The 21,815-nt window shown below is 42.9% G+C and overlaps 2 protein-coding genes across 2 annotated transcripts; one reads left to right on the forward strand and one right to left on the reverse strand.

Moving 5' to 3' along the window:
- Positions 1-4,354: 4,354 nt before the first annotated feature.
- On the reverse strand, positions 4,355-5,708 carry neurod2 (neuronal differentiation 2). Its single transcript, XM_084670287.1, has one exon. It carries the CDS (start codon positions 5,706-5,708, stop codon positions 4,623-4,625), a length of 1,086 nt encoding a protein of 361 aa, XP_084526413.1. The 3' UTR covers positions 4,355-4,622.
- Positions 5,709-12,263: 6,555 nt separating this feature from the next.
- LOC146259945 (protein phosphatase 1 regulatory subunit 1B-like) lies at positions 12,264-20,974 on the forward strand. The gene is made up of 5 exons (XM_084671150.1): positions 12,264-12,872; positions 18,806-18,889; positions 18,987-19,053; positions 20,019-20,138; positions 20,312-20,974. The coding sequence occupies exons 1-5, from the start codon at positions 12,756-12,758 to the stop codon at positions 20,473-20,475; spliced, it is 552 nt and encodes a 183-aa protein (XP_084527276.1). The 5' UTR covers positions 12,264-12,755; the 3' UTR covers positions 20,476-20,974.
- Positions 20,975-21,815: the final 841 nt, after the last annotated feature.

Consider the following 21,815-nt stretch of genomic DNA (forward strand, 5'->3'; position numbering starts at 1 on the left):
GTTTTTTTACATTTGCTCATTTAGCCTTAATGTCGTTAATGCATGGTAGGCTATATATATTCCAGTCAGCGTTGTAGTGTAGGTCTATAATAGGCTACTGAACAAACGACAAACGTTTAAGAGTTGATATGAAATGACTTAAATATTGACAATAAACAGTAGGCTAATAGGCTACATTCCTAACCCTGCCAATTGGGGGCCTATAATTATATTTTAATTGAATAATCACGGCCTTTTCTGATTTAATAAAAATTGATGATGATAATAATAATAGCCTAATAATAATACGATAATTATCTTAATAGTCTCATCTCAAGTCCTGACTTGTTTTAATAAGCCTATGGACCCTACTGGCTAAATTGATTATGTAACTTGATATTACTCTAGATATTAGTATTATGTGAACCCGGCCTATGTTAACTTTTAAACTTCAAGAAAAGGTTAATTGTACAACCTAAAGTCTATAAACCTCGGTTGACCTAGGCCTGGGCAGCTGGCATATTCCCGAGCAAAGGGCGTTAGGCTGTCTTCTGAGCAAAACACAGCCCCACATTGAAGTAACTGACTAGGAAGAGAAGAATCTTCCAGAATGAACAGTTAGTTTCAGACATTAGCTCCACAGTTACTGTAAAAGTACAGGGCCGTAAAAGGTGGCTTTTGTTTTGGGAGTGTGCACAGAGACCCTTCTTTAACGGTGGAGAATAATGAACAGATGCCGTTGAATTAGGAAAGAAATACTCGCCCCTCCCCAAAGTACCACTTTGGCCGGGCGCACTGGCTGGCACGTGGCGCAGCTGGCAGCGCTATGGCGAGCTCCTCTCAGCTCGTGCTTACTGGTGCTGAGACATTTAGCGATTTGGCAGCGGTTTCCACCATGAGCTACCATGCCAACCACCCGCCCATAGAAGTGCATACTGGCCTATAGTTTAAATGACGAAATATCACAAAAGGAGCAGACGCCTCACTCTGTCTTTCTGTGTCCTCCGTGACCTGCCCTTCACCCTTGGCCTTGACCGGGAACCAAACTTTTATTCGGCGTAAGCTTTTATTGCATTGATTGATTAGATAATACACCAAAATGTCATGGTTTCAAGTAGGCCACGTGGCATATTTAGACATTCGAAGTAACCATCGGTGGAATTGTTCTTTCCAGATTTATCGCTGGTGTTATGCATATGTAAGCCATTTATTATTTTCAAAACTTAGGCTACCCTACAAAACAATTGGACAACAATACAAACCCGTGTTCCCAAATTATTACCGTGCAACTTGTGGGCCAATAGGCCACACTTTGGAGACCAAATGAAAGTTAAAATGTGGCCTGAGGCCTTGGTGTTGGTGAGGCTTCGGACTTTGCACTCTGGCTGTGCGTCAAGTCGCCTAGCAGCTGACGTCACTCACAATCACTGCAGGTGTGCTAATTGAAGGTCTAGGCCTTCACTTTCAGGGGCATAGCCCACTGCATGCATTCACAGACCTGGAGCATGCATTCATGCTCACACATCATGCGTTTCTATATACCTGCATATGCAATTACTGCCACCCTTCACAGCTCTCTACAGGACGTTGTTAATGCTCTGCAAAACCTTTTGACATGGCTTGTTAAAAAAGGCTACACATTAAGTTTGATTAGATTTCCTGTCCAACAGGGGACTTGGATCCAATGCTTCCTGCCTTGTTATTGTACTGTGCTGCTCCAAGGCAGGGAGTTTTCCCCAACAGGTGTGGTTCTATTATCTGTCAATTATATTATAAGTCAATAAACAGTGAGGCATAAGAGTCTTGACGGTTATCGATTAGGTAGACTAAGTTCTCAAAATCACCACTGATATTGTGCTCATATGCATCGAATTATCGAGGCTATTTAATACGCGTTTACTAAACTGCCTATCTTACATCGGTCTAAACTTTCAGACAGAATAGAAGGTCGGCCTGTACTGTTCAATACTCAATAGTATTGTTTTAAAATCGAAATTTAGATCCAGATGAAAAACCATTTTGAAAAACAAATATGAAATAACATTTCTTGGCCATCATTTTCCGAAGGCATAGGTCTACAAAAGACCAAACTAATGTTAAAACAATGCAGGGCCCATGAACCCATAGCTTATACAAGAAAACTTTGGAATTGTCCAATATTAGGAATACTATAGCATAATATATCTATACTTTGTTTTTGCCCCTATTTAGGATGACGTCGTGAATTCATCGGCAAGATTCATCGTTGTTCCCTGGTGCCCGGTGCTGATGGTACTCTGGACGACTGGTGGAGCATATGGGTCCCGGGGCAGCGTTCCAAAGTCGCAGCAGTGACGCTTTCCACCCTATTTTGTAAATTACCACCGAAAACCTTGACCCCCGCAAAAACCTCGGACAATATCAGTAGGCTACAGCCTTGCCTACAAACCGAGAAGTCTAACACACCAGTGGGCAATTCCTGGATATTGTACATCTTACCTGCATCCTCAGTATTACTATAATAACAGACATAATTCTAACCCATGCCATGAATTTTGCTGTGTCTCGTAAGCTTATAGTTTATACCTTGCTCCATGAATTCCTTGTTTGAATGTAGGCTGACGTCGATGTTTCAGTGGACAGGTGGGACTTTACAGTGTGTCCTTAATTGACAACCTTTCAAGTAACATGAAGGTCTCAACACATTATTCAATTAAGGTTATTTTGTAAATGCAAGGTTGTTTATACGTTTACAGGAACATACCATTTATCAAAATATAGTTTGTATTTGACGCTGTATTCGATGCAACGTTTGGCTGAATTCGTTTTTCTCAAATATGTTACAACTGTGAAAGCTATGACATCCAGCTGTGTAACTGTATGGGCATATGTGAAGCCTGTAAAAAAGGCAAAAACAATTTTATTTGACAGCCTATATTACTAAGATTTATACAACATGCAGGCCTTTTGTGTCAAGGTGTGCATTATTTTAAGACAAATCACCCTAAATGAATGCCAAACTCAGACACAGATTCTATTTTGCATGCCCAAAACTTGCCCAACTTTCCTGCTTACATTTGCTCATAGAATGCAGTTACGTCGTTCTGCGTTTACTGCATCATACCCTGCATTTTAGGCATGCTTCCAATGTGTTAATATTCTAAATGTCTTACTGGAACTTGAAAGTATTTGCAAAGTATTTTATGAAGGTCTAACCATACAATTGCTTTATACACGGCTTAGATAATTTTTCTGAAATACTTTTTTACACGTCGAGTTTCTCTAAATAAAGTGATCCGATCTACAAATCAAACTAGGCCGTGTTTGATTATAGTATTGACAGTAAGATTATAACTCACGGTGCTCATTCAATGTATCTAACAATAAACAATGTTTATTGTATATAATGGTGAGAAAAAAATTACAATTACGAATGGAAAATTAAAACTGCGTATTCACAGACGGGTGCATGATTTTTTTCTGTACCTGTTGCATATGCAGTATTTCTGCTACACACAAATAGTTTATATACATAAATATTATACATATCATTATATATATATATATATATATATATATATATATATATATATATGCATTTTTTACTGAGTTTAATGGCTGCAGTGGTTCTGTAGTATTTTGAACACTGAGAACACTGTTTTACGGTTAAGCTGTTTGTGTAAGTGCATTTAGATGCTAAATGCTCATTTCATTGACTCTTTACCCGCGTACTGTATACACAATTACAATACAAGTTTGATCTAATCGAAGAAAACAAGATTTTTATTCCAAACCTAATATAATTTATTGGATCTTTCTCATGCTAATCAAATGCAAATCAATCAAAAGCTTTTTTCTCATCACAGATTTCTGGATTTATACGCAGAGACTTGACAAGATTTCTGGAAATGGCTAAAGATGAATCCGAACACTTAAGGATTAAGGTCCATTATCAAATGCATTGAATTAGCCAGGACATTTTTAGGCAGAATTTTGTGTCGATTTCTAATTTAAAAAATAAACATAGTAATTGACACACATGCCTTTTTTCTCTGGTCGTCTTTTACGTGTTTGTTTCACACGAGCCTTAAAACCTCTCAATAAAGTGGAGAGAATAGCCAGTGGTCAGTTAAGTAAAATCTCTTATTCCTTTTTTATAATTGTCATTTCCTCTATAATTATTTGTTCTGGTCTGTTAAAAACTATTTAGCTACTTCAGGAAGTTGTTCATAATGACACTATAGCAATCCTGAGCGTGTGAAGCATGTGTTTGGAAGTATAAGAATGAGCTCCTGCTTGCAGTAAGATGTATTTCAAGTGAGGAAGAGACGATCAGCGTAATTCAGATATTTATAAAATCTTGTTTTATTTCTTGTTTCATAACATGTTTTGTTCATGTAGGCCTATACAGCATTTAATGTGATTGCACTCATATTCTGCATACAGGTGGACATTTGATTAGTATTGAATTCTGACACACCTTGATAAAATGTACATAATGATTATTTTGGGATGACATCAATAAAACAGAGGACCAACAATGAGAATTCAGGGCTATTTCCATCTCATTTTTCTCTCCTCTCAAAAACGGTGTCAGCTTGGGTAATAATACATTGGATTGTCAGTGATTGGCTTTCGTTAGGGTTTGTTCAGGAGATTGGGGTTCAGTTATGAAAAAAGGCGTTCAGTTCTTCATAAGCGGGCGCCCTGTCATGGTGTAAGTGCACGTCATGAAACGGCGGAATGTTCTCTGAATGCGCGCCACCGCTGCGCGCTCCTGAGGGACCAAACGGCAAGCCGTGGGCTGCTGGAGGGCGAGAGCCGGGCAATCCGGAGTAGTGCATAGCATAATGATAGTTCCTGTCTGTATCAGGCGATACCGACTCCTGTTGTCTCACTGAGAAGTTGCCGTTTACACACACGGGTGGGCTGTGGTGGCCCTCATAGTCCGGACTGTTGTAGTCCGGAGATACCCCCCCTTGATAGACCGCGTCATAGCCAGAACCATAGGAATGATTCCGCACGTTGTGTGCACTAGAACCGGGCTGATATTGAGGACTAGACAGACGAGGACACGGATAAGAATATGGATGCACGGAGAAAGGAGAGTTTGGGACATGGAACCGAGACCCATCTGGACACTGTTCTGTCAAGAAGTTCCGAGTGTTGAGCTGCAAGCAACCTGCCACTAAATTAGTTGTGGGTTGTGACAGGCCTTTGCACAGTGTCTGCACGTATGATACAACATCCGGTCGTTTCCCATTGCGCAAAATCTCTCCAAGGGCCCAAATGTAATTTTTAGCCAGCCGCAGTGTCTCTATCTTGGATAGCTTTTGAGTTTTGGAATAACAGGGCACAACTTTGCGCAGATTGTCCAGGGCAGAGTTCAAGTCGTGCATACGAGTGCGCTCGCGGGCGTTGGCCTTTTGACGTCGCACTTTGGAACGCTCCATCCTGGCAGGTGTCATTTTGCGTTTCTTTGGGCCTCGCTTTTTGGGTTTGTCTCCCTCTGTTTCATCTCCACAGTCCTCATCCTCAGCATCGTCATCGTCGTCGTCATCGCCAGCCATCTCGGACTGAGCCCTGCTGCTTCCCTCTGCTGCATCACCGTCATCCAAGTCCTCGTCTCCAAGGTGACAGTGATCTTGGTCGTCGTCCTTGGTTTTGGAGTCCTCACTCTCACTGTCGTCCGCCCATCCCGCAAGCTTTTGGACATCCGGCAGAACCTCGCTGAAGAGCCTAGTCAACATGGTGTCACTGCAGAGAAAAAATAATAGATTATCGTTGGGCTCAAAGAATATGGTGTCAGCGCACGTATATTCCTATTCGGTCATGTCGGACAGATGGAGAGATAATTATAGAGACCTATTGAAACATGCTTAAATTGGGAAAAAATCTAATGCTCACCTAAATGCCGCATTTTATTGAGAACAGACTATGGCCTAGACATTCTATTTATTAGTCAAGCTATACTGACAAGTTTAAGATAGGAACAAAAGATCAAGTTAATGGCACATTTCTTTAGCGATTAAAATAATCCTGTGCCTAATTAAATTGAATGGGCAACATTTCTTAGGGGACATGACCACAGAAAAGCGCCAGACGTGACCAGACGGACCCCATTCTCCGCTCCCTAACCACGTGCCTTGGCGTGCCCTCTCGCAGCAGGTTTCTGTGGTGCTGGCCCTATCATAAGGTCCCAAGGGGCGCATTGTGCGGCGGGTAGCCCCATTCGCCCCCGTCCACCTCTTCTGGATTTTGGCGAAATTCCAACACAGCCACCCCACATTTTCTCGGTGTATTTTATGAAAATATTTTCATAATAGACCTGAAGTTAATTAAGACGATGTCACGTTTTTTGTAGTGTTGGCTATAGCTTATATGTACAAAAGGTCTGCATTTGGCAATATTGTTACTGTAGGCCTAAGAGTTAGAACAACATTTCCGATTAAAATTACAAATAGTAAACTATATGCTTACAAGGTGATCGAAATTCAAGTTCCAGAAATGAGATGGTCAGTTGGTCAGGTTTAGGCCCAATTCAAAACTCAAACTTGTTTGGATTTTCTGCATCACCTAGATGAGGACTATGAACCTATTCATGTTGGATTATACCATAATTCAATCTTTCATTGATTATGATCTTGGCAATATAATAATTATAAAGCACCCATTTGTAAATAGCTTTATAAATGACTTATGTACACTAATCGTGTTACGCGATTATATGTTTCTTTATTTGAGCTCAGCTGTGCATGTGCGTAGATTTATATTTATTTAAATATTATAATCACAATACAATTAACGTAAACCAATACCTTGTCAATTAGCGCCTTTAACTCTGGATAATTCATCCCCCACATTTCTCTCTCCCTCTCACTCTCTCACTCTCTCATTCTCTCTGCCTGCCACACGCATACACATACTTTATTTTTTACAATGGGTTCGGTCAAAACAAAGTCTGTCTTCAAGTCGCATAGTGAACAAAGATTTCGTAGGTTAGTGCGCCAAATGAATCTCCTAAAGCAATAACATAGCTTTAGTAAAATACCGATTAAGGATGCGATTATTAAAACATTTTCTTAATGAATATAATTTAAAAAATACTGGCGTGTTAACTGTTTATTGTTGTCATTTTGGATAAATGTTTTTGCGCCTTAGGTGGTAGGTTAAGTAAAGACCTCGAGCAGGCTTAGAGGGTATCTTGATTATATCTCCTTCACTTGACTGGAGATAAAAGAACGAGAGGAAGCTGCCTCGTTGTGGAATCCTGAAACAGTATCTTAAATTATGCTCAGGATACGTATAGCCTATGGTTTATCAACAGTCCCAATGGGTACATTTTCGTTTACATGTAAATCCAAATATTCCGTTTCAATGTGTTAGTACGTGAAATTCGTTATAAACAGTAGGTAATGTTCAACCTACCTCCTTCCTGGAGCTCGGTAATAGGCGATAGCGTTTGTTTACACCATCTCCGGGTGTCCAGTCCACACCCCTCCTCTGACACTCCTGTAGTTGCTACTGTCGGCTTCTCTCTGTGTGTGCTGCTATCCCTACACCAAACGCGCGGAGACAGTGTGGCATCATAACCAGAGACTGGGTGGGTTACATACCAGCTATGATGCCAGGCCATATGGCTGGCACGTCATTGGCAAGAGCCATCACATGAGAGCGGGTGATTGACATGCGCCCGCATTCACAGAGATTGCCTTCCCGGGGGAAGAGGGACTCGCCATCTGTCACTGTGCTCGCGCTCACACAGCCAGAAAAAGCGAGGCAGCAATGAAAATGGAAGGAGAAAGAGAGTAACAACAACGGGGGTAGAAAAGACAAGACATATTCTTGATTGAAGTGTCTTAAACGCCCGAATTCACGCATCTTGGAGCATAATAATATAGACCCCTATGCACATTAGTAGAGGACAAAACGTGTTTAAATAAAAGAGGGATTTATACGAACTAACAAAAATGGATACCTATCATGAATCATTTTTTAAACTAAGGCTAGAGTGTTTCTAACCGATATTAGTGCCGTAGAGGCTACTAGAAAGACCAAGGTGCAATTGCCTAAATGAGTCATTTGAACTGCGATAACCATGCCATGGTATCCTAAGAGAGCCTACCTTGGAGCGCCCACTTGGTGAGCAATGCCAGGTATGAACTGCTGCCAGTGGGAGGGGTATTCATGGTTGGTGCCAAAGATGGCACACACATAACAGTCCAGAGGACAGAGCCCCAGACGGGAAAGATGACAAAAATAGGATATGATTTAGGGAGGTAAAACAGCAAATATGCTAATTACAGATCACAATAGTAATACTTGCTCATTTATCCTAATGAGGGACCACATTAAAAGGGTGGAATCGTGTTGCGATATCAGTCAGAACAATAAAGATAATGGTTCAATGCTAAAAAAGACACAGCAAAGGGTGGTGGGAGTCATATGCAGACAAAGGTTGAACAGCAACCATAACAAAATGAGTGGCCAACAGCACAATTCAGTGTGTAGCCTGTTATCAGGATGTTGGCTATATCACTGTTAAGTTTGCAATTAATAGTTTGAACTTAAAATACTTCAGGACCTCTTTTGGTCTTCCAGACATGTCTGTAGATATTGGAACATGTGTGTGTGCTTGTGTGTTGCTTATGGAAAGTTTTAGAGATGGGTGCATTGAGGTCCTGACATCAGATTTAGCTTGTTTCCCTGACAACAGCTGAAACTTAATAAATGTACCCATGGTTATGTCCTGTCTCTTTGTAGCAGCAAAAAGAATACATCCGATGAGATTAGGTCATGTCCCATCGAAATATAAATGTAAATAATTTGCTTTATATATTTGTAATTGCTAAATGTCAGACCCAAACGTTTATGATGATTTAATTACATTATTATGGTCAGACCTCAGAGGTCAAGTCCGGTTGAATTGAACAGGTATTTATTTCGAGGGTTATAGTTATCTGAAGCTATTAAAATATTTTTTTGATGCACTTTAGTCCTATTGATTGACAGAATATAATTCAATTTGACACTCATTTCTCTCTGGTTTACATTTAATTGTTATAGTATACGTGGTTGCATGAAGCACCACAAAATGTGACACTGCTTTTGAGGAAGTAAATCAATTCCTGAGCGGTGACTTGTAAAACAATCTGTGGGCGACATCTGGTGGTGGAAAAACAGAAAATCACAAGTGTCTTCTTGCTGTGTCTGACAATTCTATAACAAGGGCAATATTTCACATTGCATGTAATTCATATATATTTTCTTCGAGCAGGCCACTCGTTAATGTATTAATGTATTTATTTATGTGTCAAAATAATCATGGCGCAGAGGATTAGTGGTAGTCTGCGGTGATGAGATCCAATCATGTCCCATTGCCCTGCCCAATCTGACAATGCCTTATTTGCGTATGTGTGCGTGTGTGTGTCTTTGTGTATGTGAAATTGTGTGTATCTACCATTACCATACCCTATGTTTTGTCTTACACAGTTGTGTCCCTTGTGCTAACCACAAACTACAGTTTTCCCTCTCTAAAGACAGAAGATGCAAGCTCCCCATGCGGCCTCCACACGACTGCACTTCCAACTAAAAAGTCTCAATTCCCTCACAATGGTGATCACGACTTCTCCGATGCTGCCCAAACCAATGGACTAGCACAATGCATCTAGTCTTCGAATGTAGATGCATTTAGATTTCATTCTAAGAACCATCCATTAACCCATGAGACTGTGTGAAGGCAGCGGGGTCACAATGTCAGTCATAGCCGCGTTATGTCACGTGCATAGTGTTGCGTGTCAGTCGGTGTACAGAGATTTATGTACTCATTTTTTGCATTTGAAACATGATGAATTGATGCGTTGACTGATAGATCACCTCCCTGTCTTTATAGCACTGCCAAGATGAAACAGATATAATGAAGGACGTTATGGGACAGAATAACAGTTTGGAAGGAAACTCACAGCACAGGAAGCACAGTTTAGAGTAGGTGCCAAGGGAATGAAGAACCCACACTAGGGTCCACACCTCACCCTGTTCTAATTATAACATTGTCTTGCTCCAGTTAGGTCCAACGGCAGTGGTAGAGCTCTACTCCCCAGACAGTAACTTCTTCCACAATAGAAAAACGTGTTCACATCTGCATTTACGGATGGGTGATTTATCTCCTAGCCAACCCACCTCGGAAGAGTAGTCAGGTCTATCAGATGCCCATGCCCATGCATTCCTAATAAGAGCCTATGGAGGACGAGTGTGCTGTATGTGTGTGCGGGTGTGTGTGCATGTGTGCGTGCGTTAGTACCTTTGTGGTGGGACAAGGCAGTGGTGTGTGTGTGTGTGTGCTCGTCCAAAATGAGAGAGTCTAGGAGCTGCATGCGTTGATGTTTATGTGCACGTGTAGGTCTGGGTTAGGTAACTCTGGGACTCTTGCCCTTGGGTGCAAACCAGAGCACTTGCTCTATATCCAGGTGGTGAAATGTGCTGGTAATTGGTTTCATGGCTGTGGGTCAGATGCTTGGTTGCGACTTTATTTGCGTCCAATCACAAGTGTGTCTGCTGCTTCTATGGTTTAACAGCTGATGACATCCTTCCCAGGCTCAACAATGTTTCTGTCCTTTGGGCCTCCAGTGACCGTTTCACTCCTGTCCTCCCATCTTTGTTATTCATCATTTGTGCTTTTCCCTTCCTTCCTCCCCTCCCTCACTCCCTCCCTCTCTCCTACATCCCTCTCTTCCCTCTTCAGTCCCCTCAGCCCCCCCCCCCCTCCAGCCCTCCTTCTCTCAGTTGGGCTGAGCCCTGGTCAGTCTGCTGTCCTGCTGACCCCTGTACGGCCCCGTGGCTTAGTGGCCAGAGAGCAGACAGGGTGGCTGCTTATGTGTGTTTATTTGCAGCTGATCTCGCTCACTCTGTAGTGCTCTGCTGTAGTCTGCTCTAGTCTGCTCTGCTGCTGTAGTCTGCTCTAGTCTGCTCTGCTGCTGTAGTCTGCTCTAGTCTGCTCTGCTGCTGTAGTCTGCTCTAGTCTGCTCTGCTGCTGTAGTCTGCTGTAGTCTGCTCTGCTGCTGTAGTCTGCTCTAGTCTGCTCTGCTGTAGTCTACTCTTCTCTAGTCTGCTCTGTAATGCTCTGCTTTAGTCTGCTCTGTAATGCTCTGCTCTAGTCTGCTCTGTTCTGCTCTTCTTTAGTCTGCTCTGTAATGCTCTACTCTAGTCTGCTCTAGTCTGCTCTGCTCTAGTCTACTCTTCTCTAGTCTGCTCTGTAATGCTCTACTCTAGTCTGCTCTGTCATGTTCTACTCTAGTCTGCTCTGTAATGCTCTGCTCTAGTCTGCTCTGTTCTGCTCTACTCTAGTCTGCTCGGTAATGCTCTGCTCTAGTCTGCTCTGTAATGCTCTGCTTTGTGCTCTCTCCCTCCCTTTCTCTTCCCCCTCCCCTCCACACTGTGGAGCCAGGTACTGTAACGCAAACACACAAAACGGTGTGTAAAGTTACTGTTGCCATGGCAATATATTTTTCTGCTTATAAAAGAACTGATACTAGGAATGTATCCAGCGTTTAAGAATAGAAGGGGAAAGGTGATGAGGGACTGTTATAGTTTAACTGAATTTCTATTTTTAAAGTGCCTGTCTTTTCTTTCAGATAAAGAGTATGATTTGCATAAGAATGATACATTTCTTCACCGGCTAATCATCTTTCACATAATCTGTTATGAGGATGTCGTTATTCAAACATTATCGTCACAATCACGTCAGCCAGTGTGAAGTTACTTGTTTGTTATCTGTCAATTGTAACATCAACAAAACAATAGTTACTTTACTGAGGGGAAATGTTGTGGTCCACTGTCTTGTGTGTCTTGTGTGTCTTGTGTGTCTTGTGTGTCTTGTGTGTCTTGTGTACTGACTGAGACTGACTGATTTACAGATTACAATTACTAACAGGTCCTCCTCTCTTTTCTGTTCTCATGAGATGTGTGTCTGTGTCACATCTTAACAGCCTGACCCTGCCGGAACATATCTGCTGCCACCAATATCTGCTCCACCAATAGCAGCTCCCAGTCCTTTCAGACAAGGTCAATTGCACCGAGAGAACAACAGCACTGGGATGAGATTAGATTCTATACTGTAAACAAATCAGCTTCAGCTTAGCATCGAGCACTTGTAGCCTTCCTACCCCCCTGAATCCCCTCCACCCTATCGCTCACAGACACTCACACACACACATTCCTCCTCCAACATTCCCTCATTCATCCCTCCCACCATCCCTCCCACTGAGGTAGTAGAGGCCATCCCTCCTTCACTCACGCGGCACAGGTTTAGAACGAGGGAGTGTGATCGAGAGCCAGGGAGTGTAGTGGAGCGCAGGAGAGAGTGAGAGTGAGAGAGAGCAAGAGAGAGAAAGAGGGAGAGAGAGAGAGAGAGAGAGAGAGAGAGAGAGAGAGAGAGAGAGAGAGAGAGAGAGAGAGGGAGTAGAGTCAATTTGCTGAGCCACTCACAGCACAGTGCACCGGGCTGACAGGCTGACGAATAAAGAGCAAGAAAGGAGGATACAGGGACCCGTCACATCTCAGCTCAAAAGCCCAGTGTTGCAGGAGAGCAGGAGGAGGAGGAACACTGAAGGGAACCCTCTTGTCACAAGAGCACCCCTCAACTTGCGGTCTTAACCCCTCCGGTTCTCCAGGAAAACTGAGACAGTCGACTCGGGAGAATTATCAGTGGACTTCTAAGTACCCATCCAAAAGGTTTTCCTTCTTCTTTTTTTTTTCTTCTTTCCCCCGGCCATCTGTGAGTTGGCCGCAGAAGTAGCTCCATGGACCCCCTGCTCCCTGCAGAGATGGACAGAGAGGCAGCGAAGGACAGCAGGAGGATCCAGTTCTCTGTTCCGTCTGCTGTCCCGACCCAGCTGGACCCGCGGCAGGTGGAGATGGTGAGTGTGTGTGTGTGTGTGTTTGTGTATACGCGCATGCTCAAGTTTGTCTGTTTCACACCTAGGGCGCTTCACTATAAAGGGATCTCCCGCGAAGGGCATTTTCGGCAAAAGCTTTTGAGCAAGTTGCTTGCATGAGAGAAAGACGAGAGGCGAACGTACAGTGTAGAGTGACTTCAAGTATGTGTTCCCTCTCTACGACTTGGCATCGTGAAAAAACAAGAGCCCAACCTGCAACGTTAGGAGTAATGGTCATGAAGACTATCCAGCTAATTAATGCCATTTACTCTTGGCATCTGCAGCTCAACTGCCCAAACACTCCATCACACCATCACAGTGCCGGCTAGCTAGTTATGTAACTTAGGGAGCAGGGCTTGTGTTTTCATTGTGTGCAAATTTTCCGCTGGGCTGGAGGATGGGGTTGGTGAAGGGTTTTAAGCTGAGCCATGCAGGTTCAGCAAGAGTACCCTGAAAGTGATGAGGCAACTCTCTGCCCCAGCAAATATACCGGACAGGAGAAGAGAGCGAGAATAACACCAAGAGAAAGGACAGGTAAATGGGGGGAAGGAGGAGGAAATCTGCACCTGGGGCACCCGAGAGAATTCATATAAAAATGAGATTATGTGTACGAGTGAAAGATCATCCCGTGTGTTATTTGAGAGGTGATTTTTCCTTTTCTGAGCGTGAGACCAGCCCAACGATGCCAGATAATAGATTAGAGAGGAGGAATTCCAACAAGAAAAAGCCACATTTGCCCTTCAATAGGCAAAGCAATACTAAGAAATGATATCACTCACAGACGTCAGAATCCTTTTTTTAATCAGCGTGGGCTGTTTTGTCTGGGACTGCTGGCAGTCAAGGGATGAGAAGTCCTCACATCCACCTCAACTCTCCTCGGCCATCCTCTTGCCCGTCTTAATCACAGAACCACTGCTGCTTCTCATCTCCTGGGTCATCTGGACCCAGATGTTCACAGGGAAGAGGATGCAGAGTCAGGGAGAGTCCACCAGGGGAACAAAGCATGCATGACTAACTAGGTGCCATGTCAGCAGTTGAAATACAGCTGGAAGAAGTGACCATGAGCCAAGGATGTCGGGTTTATCTGCTAACCCCCGGAATGTAGCAAGGGCTCATATTGACTGCTTTCTACTTTCTCCCTGCGTCTGCTCTTGACAGTGCCAGGGTCTTACCAAACAACTGGCTGTGGTTCTTGTGCTCCAGGCCCCTCCCTCCACACCTCCCAGCCCCTCACCTCTGCCTCTGGGACCTTTCACTCACCTCTCGTGTCTGACAATATATTTTTGGAGTCAAGCAGCTTATTTGGAGTCTGCCAAGTTGTTGTTAGTTGTCAAGGGCACTTTGAGGTGTAGGGAGGCAGGAACATAACCACATGAATGGGGTCCTCTGTAGCGCTGCAGAAACGGGTCAAGGGCGGGGGTCTTCCTTCTCCTCAGAATGACGCACGAAGGAGACTGAGTCAGACATAGAGTCTCACAGTGTTCTCTGTTATTGGACATGGACGTATGGGAAGGGCTCCATGTGAATTTCAATGGGGAGCAGTCTGCGGTGCAGAGCACCCATCTTCCAGTCGCTGCGTGCTGTGCGCACGTGAGGGCCAGCAGGGGACGGCACACGGCATAAACAACAACACTGCCAAACCTCATCAGCATAGCAATGAGATTGGGGTCGAGGGAGGGCAGGGAGGAGGGAAGGAGAGAGGAAATGGAGACACGAAGGAGAGACTGTAGGTGTGATTAGCTGTGTCTTCGAGGGCAGATAAGGTGATAGAGAGGAGAAGGGAATGGAGAAACCGTGGACAAGAAGAGGAGGAACAGGAGAGAACTGTTACAATGTTTGAATAGATGTAGAAGCAATGTCGACATAAACTGTAAAGAAGCGTTACAAGTGGGATATTCCAAAAATAATTGATGTTAATATTGCATGACTCTAACTTCATCAAAACAATCAGTTTGATTTTTTAAAATGTTTTTTTGATAGATTTTCTGTCATCAGCCATCAATAAGAGGGACAAGAATCAGATGGAATTGCCTAAATTAGTAGGTTTAAATTAAAGGATATGTGGAGTTGGGTAATAGCTTAGTGGTAGAGCATTTGATTGCAGATCAAGATGTCACTTTGGATAAAGGCATCTGCTAAATGATTACATTATTTATTATATGTTAATGTTTCAAAAGGAAATCAGATCTCCTGCATCTTCAATCTCCTAAGAATGAACTAATTCGTAGGTCTTGAAACTGTGGAACAAAATTAAGATCCATCTGTACAGTTTGCATATTTCTGTGTACAGTATACATTTACCAAACCAATAACACTCAATCCACATTGCCAGTAATCCCCTCATAAAAGCAATGGTCACTTTAGAAATTAATTTTCCTCCATCCCCTGGATTGAATTTGCTGAAATCTAATTCACGTCTTATTGTGAATAATTCATATGGAGTGGCTAAACGTGTTTAGCTTCTATTTGATTTAGAGGAATATTACATAAGTTGTACAAGTATATGAAAACACAGTTTGGACCACCAAGAAAATGGGATTTTACTTGGAAATAAATCGGTTTCTATGTCACACAAAAGTTAGCGGAAGTATAGTAGTAAACAGCAAAGACGCAATTATTCCCATTTGCATATTTCAATACATTGTACACGCATATTTAACCACACAGCGTGTGAATGGCTGCAGTGCGACAACACGTGTTCATATGCGTCCCTGCAGCGATGAGAGCCACTCCACAGTGAAAGCCGCCCACAGCTTTCGCCCGCCCGGGGAGCACGACTGACTCTGTAAACACTTGTAGCTCACAAAGACCTCGGGGCTAGACAACCACAACGGGTGTAGGACAAGAGTCGGGGGATGGGATGAATATGTATGCATTCAACAGGGTCATCTACCTGTTGCGAACAAAAGAAAAAAAACAATTTCCTTTTTTACACTTTTGTTTGCCTAATTGACATACAGTACAGTACACACAGTGTGCATACAATGTCGTGCAAGTGAAGCAGCTTGTGGAGCAGACTCTGCTCATGGCCGAGGCCCTTGCTGAGAGTCATACACTTGAGCCAGGTCGCAGCGAGACAAAGGCAGCTCTGTGTACACCGTGATTGGTTCATGTATGATGAGGGAACCAGATCATGACCTCTGCGTTTAACATAGGGGTTAGCATTGTTCCAAGAATGTTGCCTGGATCATGTTCTCCAAAGGACTTTTCCAAACTATGCATGTCCTGGACAGATACCTTTCAACTTTGCTTAAGGTCGAGGGGGGGGGGGGGGACGCAAAGAGATTTGATTATTTCTGCAAAGCACGGGAGGCATGGATCCTACTGTCTATATATTTCTTCTGAGGGTTTGACCAGTAGTGAAAGAAATGTGTCGAAACTGTGAATGTTTTCTGGTTTGTAGGGCCGTAAGGCCGTGCTGTTTTTTCTTCTATGCTATCATCTTCACACATTATCTTCATCAGCACTCCAATATGCAAATGGTGGGCTGTTTGTCTGCGTTAGAGGAACATTTTATCACACTGCTAATTCCAAATCGTGTTCAGGTTTTCACTTTCCTATAGACCGTTAAGCAACGCATGAAAGTTCATGTGATGATAAGCCTTTATATAGCTAAAATGAAATTAAATAATGTGCAGAAAAACAAATGTGCTTATTGAGTTAGCACTGTGTCCTACCTTCTTTTCACACTGGAAAAGGAGTTGCACTCTTTTGAAACTGTTCTCCCAAGGCCTTCGTTTAGACAATAATTCATGTTTCAACAGGCAGCCATGATTAATTCCCTATTATACTTCAGCAAGTACTGTACTAATAACAGAAGAAATCAACTTCGCACACCTTAATCTCCCAATCAATTTGATAAATGTATCCTTAGGGCTTCTATATGCTGTGAAGAGCACTGAGTCTTCGAGTGGAAGACAGCACACAGCAGGAACTGATTACAACAGAGCTCTGCTTATTAATGACTTCATGGGAAAGCTATTGTACAGTTTACCACTGTACAAACACTGTGTATTTACTTACCAGCCCCACTGCCTATGAGCCAGCCAGCTGACCCAGCCAGCATCTTCCACAGTGGCTGTTTACCATGGTGGTGATTTACCCTCAGGTCCCCAGATGTTGAGTGTTTGTTTTGGTCGGAGTCAGTGTTCCCTGACCTGCCACGTGCCCATCCTCATCACTTGAATCAGGATAAAAGTTTAATCTGCTCTAATGTGGGCTCTTACACCCCCCCCCCCCCCCCCAACACACACACACACAGTCCCCTTCTCTGACTCAAGGGTTAAACTAATCTGGTCTGCCCAGATCCACCCGCCTCCCCACTCCAAATGATTGATGAGCCATCGCCATCGGTTACACAGGCAGGGTGGTGAGCAGGTTAGAATGGAGTCAAGCTGCTTCGGTCACCCGCCATGCCCTCGACAGTGCCCTCGACGGTACGCTCGCGATAGGCTGCACAATCTGAAACTAACTTTGTCTGACTGCATTCTTCAATTCAACGTTTTTTGAAATTTCAATTGAAAATTCAATTGAGATTGTTGCATTGCAGCACACACAGCCTTTGTGGACACTATTATAAAGTTATTTGTGGTTTGCCACTGTGTCACTGTGTGGAGCAGTTGAATGGATATATATGGAAGGCATTCCTTTCAAAGTGGCATAGTACAGGGTAGATCATCAACCCATGTGTGTAAGTCTTGGTTGCCTTGGAGATGTGGATGTTCTAGAACGTTCCTGGACCTGTAAATGAAGGAATGAGACGAGCAGATGAGAACCCCACAATCCACATGATCCGTTAATATTATTTGGTCCTCACAAACCTGAGGGTTGGTGTTTGAGCCCCCCTATCTTCGGTCAAAGATCTACCACAACTATGAACGTGAAAACTGAATGTGAGGGGGTGGAGTGGAATTTCAAGTGGTGCCTTCCAGCCCTGGCCATCCTCCCACTCCTTCCCCAGGGAAGGGCACACTCATATGCAGCTTCATCTGCTCACATGGAGCCCCCACAGGTCAAGGAGATTAGCTCATGTCTGCTCATGAGATGAGATTGGTCTTCTTGAGAAATGTGTGTGTGTGTGAATGACTTATAACACCGCATTTCAAATAACCAAAGACCCCACTGTCCAGTCTACCCTCCTCTGAAACACCATCCTGCTAGCATCTCCGCTCAACAGGCAAACCATAACAAAGGTTAAGAAAAGAGCTCAAATCAAAAATTCCAAAAGAGGATTTTAAAGAAACTGGAAGTACATTGGATGGGGAAGGAACAGCCAGGATTAGACGGGTGAAAAGAGCACAAGATTACCACAGTCAGACTAAGGAGTAGGAAATGGAGCAAAATGGAAAATATTATAATCCAGCTATCCCTATCCTGACATACTTTTAAACCAGGAAGCCATTATGGTCATGATGTAATCTAGCTTTTGGGATTATTTGGGTTCCAAATAATTTGCTGCTGTTGTATTGTGATGTGACCTTATGTTTTCATCCAACTATTATTTTACGGTTGGTCTGAGTTTGATACCCAGATAATGTGTATATTGTATTGTGTATTTTTACAGTGGGTCGTATACACTAGTGAGCAGGATTTGGGAAAACTATTTGGGGGAAAAGATCAAATTAAACAACATTTCTTCTGTCTGTGCGCTGTCAAATAATTCTGCAATGTCGTTTCTTTACCGGAAGAAAATATTCACATACATTTTTTTTAAATGTAACCTGTTCTTCAGCTGTGTAAACAAGGATTTGGTCCAGTTTAGTTTGCCACAAAAAAACTGGGGGAAAGTGCAAAACAGTTGAAACAGTTGGTTTAGCTGTTCAAAACATGGAACCTGTCAAATGTGATGGCCTCAAACTGGTGGGACATAACCACAACCTATCTAGGTAAAGATCTTAACCCAGTCTTTCATTTAGATTCGACGGAGGAGACCAACCCCTGCTACGTTGTTCAGACTGACAGACCATGCATCTCCTGAAGATGATAATCCCACACACCAGGTAGGTACCATCATGGGCTGGATCCAAACGAAGGGTTAAGCTGTTCTCTCTTCATGATGTGCCCAAGTTTGAAGTGTATTTTTCTTTGTTTGGACAGTGGGAACATGGTGTCCTCAAAACAAAGAGAGTCAATGCCACAGTGTATCAACCACCGTCACTCAAAGGTACATCAACTGTGTGCCACAGTGTTTGTGTGCGTGATTACGTGTGGGTGTGTAATTGTACATGTGTTTATGTGTGTGGTTTTGTTTGTGTGGACCCGTGCGTGTGTTTGTGCTCATACTTGTGTGTGTTACATAATGCAGAAGCAATTTAAAAGACCTCCACTTGTTGTGTCTGCTTTCCCATGTGGCCGCCATCCTTTTTGACAGAGTAGATTTTTAATGGAAAGTCTAAATCTCTACGCAAGGTGTTTGTGTGGGCGGGAATGGGGCATGTGTATGTGCGTGTGTGTGTGTGTGTGTCCTGTGTGTTAACGTGTGGGTGTTGTGAGATTAAGGGCAGAGACAGCTGTGAGTCTGCGTTCTTCTGGATCATCCTAGATTAGAGGACGGAGTACACAGCTGTAATACAAACTTGTCACACACACACACGCACACACACACACACCAATACACAGACAACAAATAAGTGAATGTTCTGACTGTTGTTACACATACAGGACATCCTGAAGTTAGTTCTATAGTCATTCTGCCCACCCAGTATATATTTTCACAGAAACATGACTCAAATTAGTGTTCTAAATGAAACAACAGCAAGCTTCACATTGAACCATCTTGAATGTGTGTACAGCAGGTGCATGTGTGTGTGTATGTTGGAATGAATGATTCATTACTATTTCGCAATAGACGGCGGGACGTAGTTGTAAAGTGATGATAAGTACAGGAGATGGAAATGGAAAAATAAACTTGATATTTGAACTTTACAGACCTGAGGGTCACATTGTTCATTCCTGTGACTACACAGGCCGGCTATTGGAATGTGCACTTGATTTTAAGACACCAAATGTTGCAAAAACTGTTTCCACAGCTGTGCTCAAACATTCTCTTCTTTGTTTTTGTGCGTGCGCGTGTGCACGTGTGTGTGTGTGTGTGTGTGCATGTCCGTGTGTGTATATGTGTTGGCACAGCTGTACAGAGGATGGCCCAGGCCCATATGGAGACTCTGGGGTCGGTAGACAGAGAGGACCCCTCCTCTGAAGACGAGGACAGTGAGGAGAATCAGGAGTTGTTCCCCAGCACAGACACAGGTGACACACTCGCACACACACCTGCCTCAACGATGACAACACAAGAGACAATCGAACCGACTTCTCCGCCTCTCTGCTTCTGACACCCTCTCCCACGTAACCCACTGCTAATAATATCCTGAACAAACGCTGCAACGTTTAACCTGGGAACGCACGTCTTGGTTTTTCCTTAGAATCCCAGACAGATACGAAGTCTATGGAAAACCAATCAACAAGGCTCTTGGGATCAGAAGTCAATTCCGAGAGAAGATCCCTTCCTGTCAACCCCCGGAGAGACCATCATGGAGATGAGGAGGAAGAGGAGGATGATAATGGAGGGGAGGGGAAGGGAGAATGACAGAGCGATTTGTGCTGTGAGAAAAGAGAATGGTTAAGGTTGATTCAAGTATTTTTTATTGTTACTAACCAACTTAAAGTAAGATGAGAGATGTATGTTCGCGTGTGCTGGTACGTGTGTGCGTGTGTAACAAAATACAGGGAATTTCATCAGAGAGATAACTCTAGAAGGTCATTGTATAAGCATGTGTGGAAAGATCCAGATGGCCCATCCATCTTGGCCCAGGCTGCTGCATCATGGGATATGATGTCCAGCAGGCCAAATTGGCCACTTTGTTGCAACACTGATAATTGTGTCAAAGGTTTGTGAGCCTGTCTTGGTATGAAGAATTCGATTTGAAGTATTGATGAAGGTGACTGAGGACACCATGCATGCCCTATGTGCTGTCAGCATGTGGCAGAATGTGCATGGGTCTAAATGAGTGATCATTTTGTCAAATCGTTTATAAAAAAGTAGATGCTTCTTATGTTCATTGCTAATAAAATGACTATATTATTCATTTTATGATTCATTTGTATGTCTGTTGTTAGGGTGTATAGTGAGTAGTCTGGACCCTATGTGCTCCCGGGAACACAGTTCAATCTAAATATATTTGAAAGTACAATTTACCACATTGTATTTAAAGTATATTTACAGTTTAAAGTAGACAAAACAGCTTTTGAGAAGAAGTGTGGGCCAGCGTGGGTAATGGATAGTGGGAAGTTCACATGACATCTTTATGAACAGCAAGCAGCGTAACTCTAACAAACTCATTCAACTAGACATCATAAACCTGAATGACCTAACACACCATGCTGTTTGTGCACTCTATGCCACAGTCTTACACTGACATCTAGTGGCCAGATAAAATATAAAAAAAAAAAAAAGTAATTTACCTTGACTACGTAATGCAAACACTCCCCACTTCTACCTTAACAGGTCTTGTAGATGAGATTGTGCTGAAAAAAAAGATACCAAACATTGGTATGATAAACATTTATTTATGTAGTATATCAAGGCCAAATCAAAGGTACTCAAAAACGGCCAAAATAGCTCCAGACTCCAGAGAGTTAAAACAATCGAATGAAAATCCTAATTAACGTATTAATCTCACCAAGGCTTCCTTTATTCCTATTTGTGGCCAGATTGTCATGTAGTACCACATCTTCAGGAAACACTTGCAACTTAACAATTCATTACTTATATATTGTTATAATGTATTTGTCTTATTATATAATATAATACAACTGTAAAGATAGGAACCTGTGTGTGCTGTAATATAAAACTATAAATATTTGGAGTAGGATAGTTTTGGAGTGCTTATGTGTTTGTTGTTGTGAAGTCTTATGTCCATTCTGCAC

This window comes from Hypomesus nipponensis, chromosome 13 (genome assembly GCF_054491055.1).
Source record: "Hypomesus nipponensis isolate SF chromosome 13, ASM5449105v1, whole genome shotgun sequence".
In the NCBI taxonomy this organism is placed as follows: Eukaryota; Metazoa; Chordata; class Actinopteri; order Osmeriformes; family Osmeridae; genus Hypomesus; species Hypomesus nipponensis.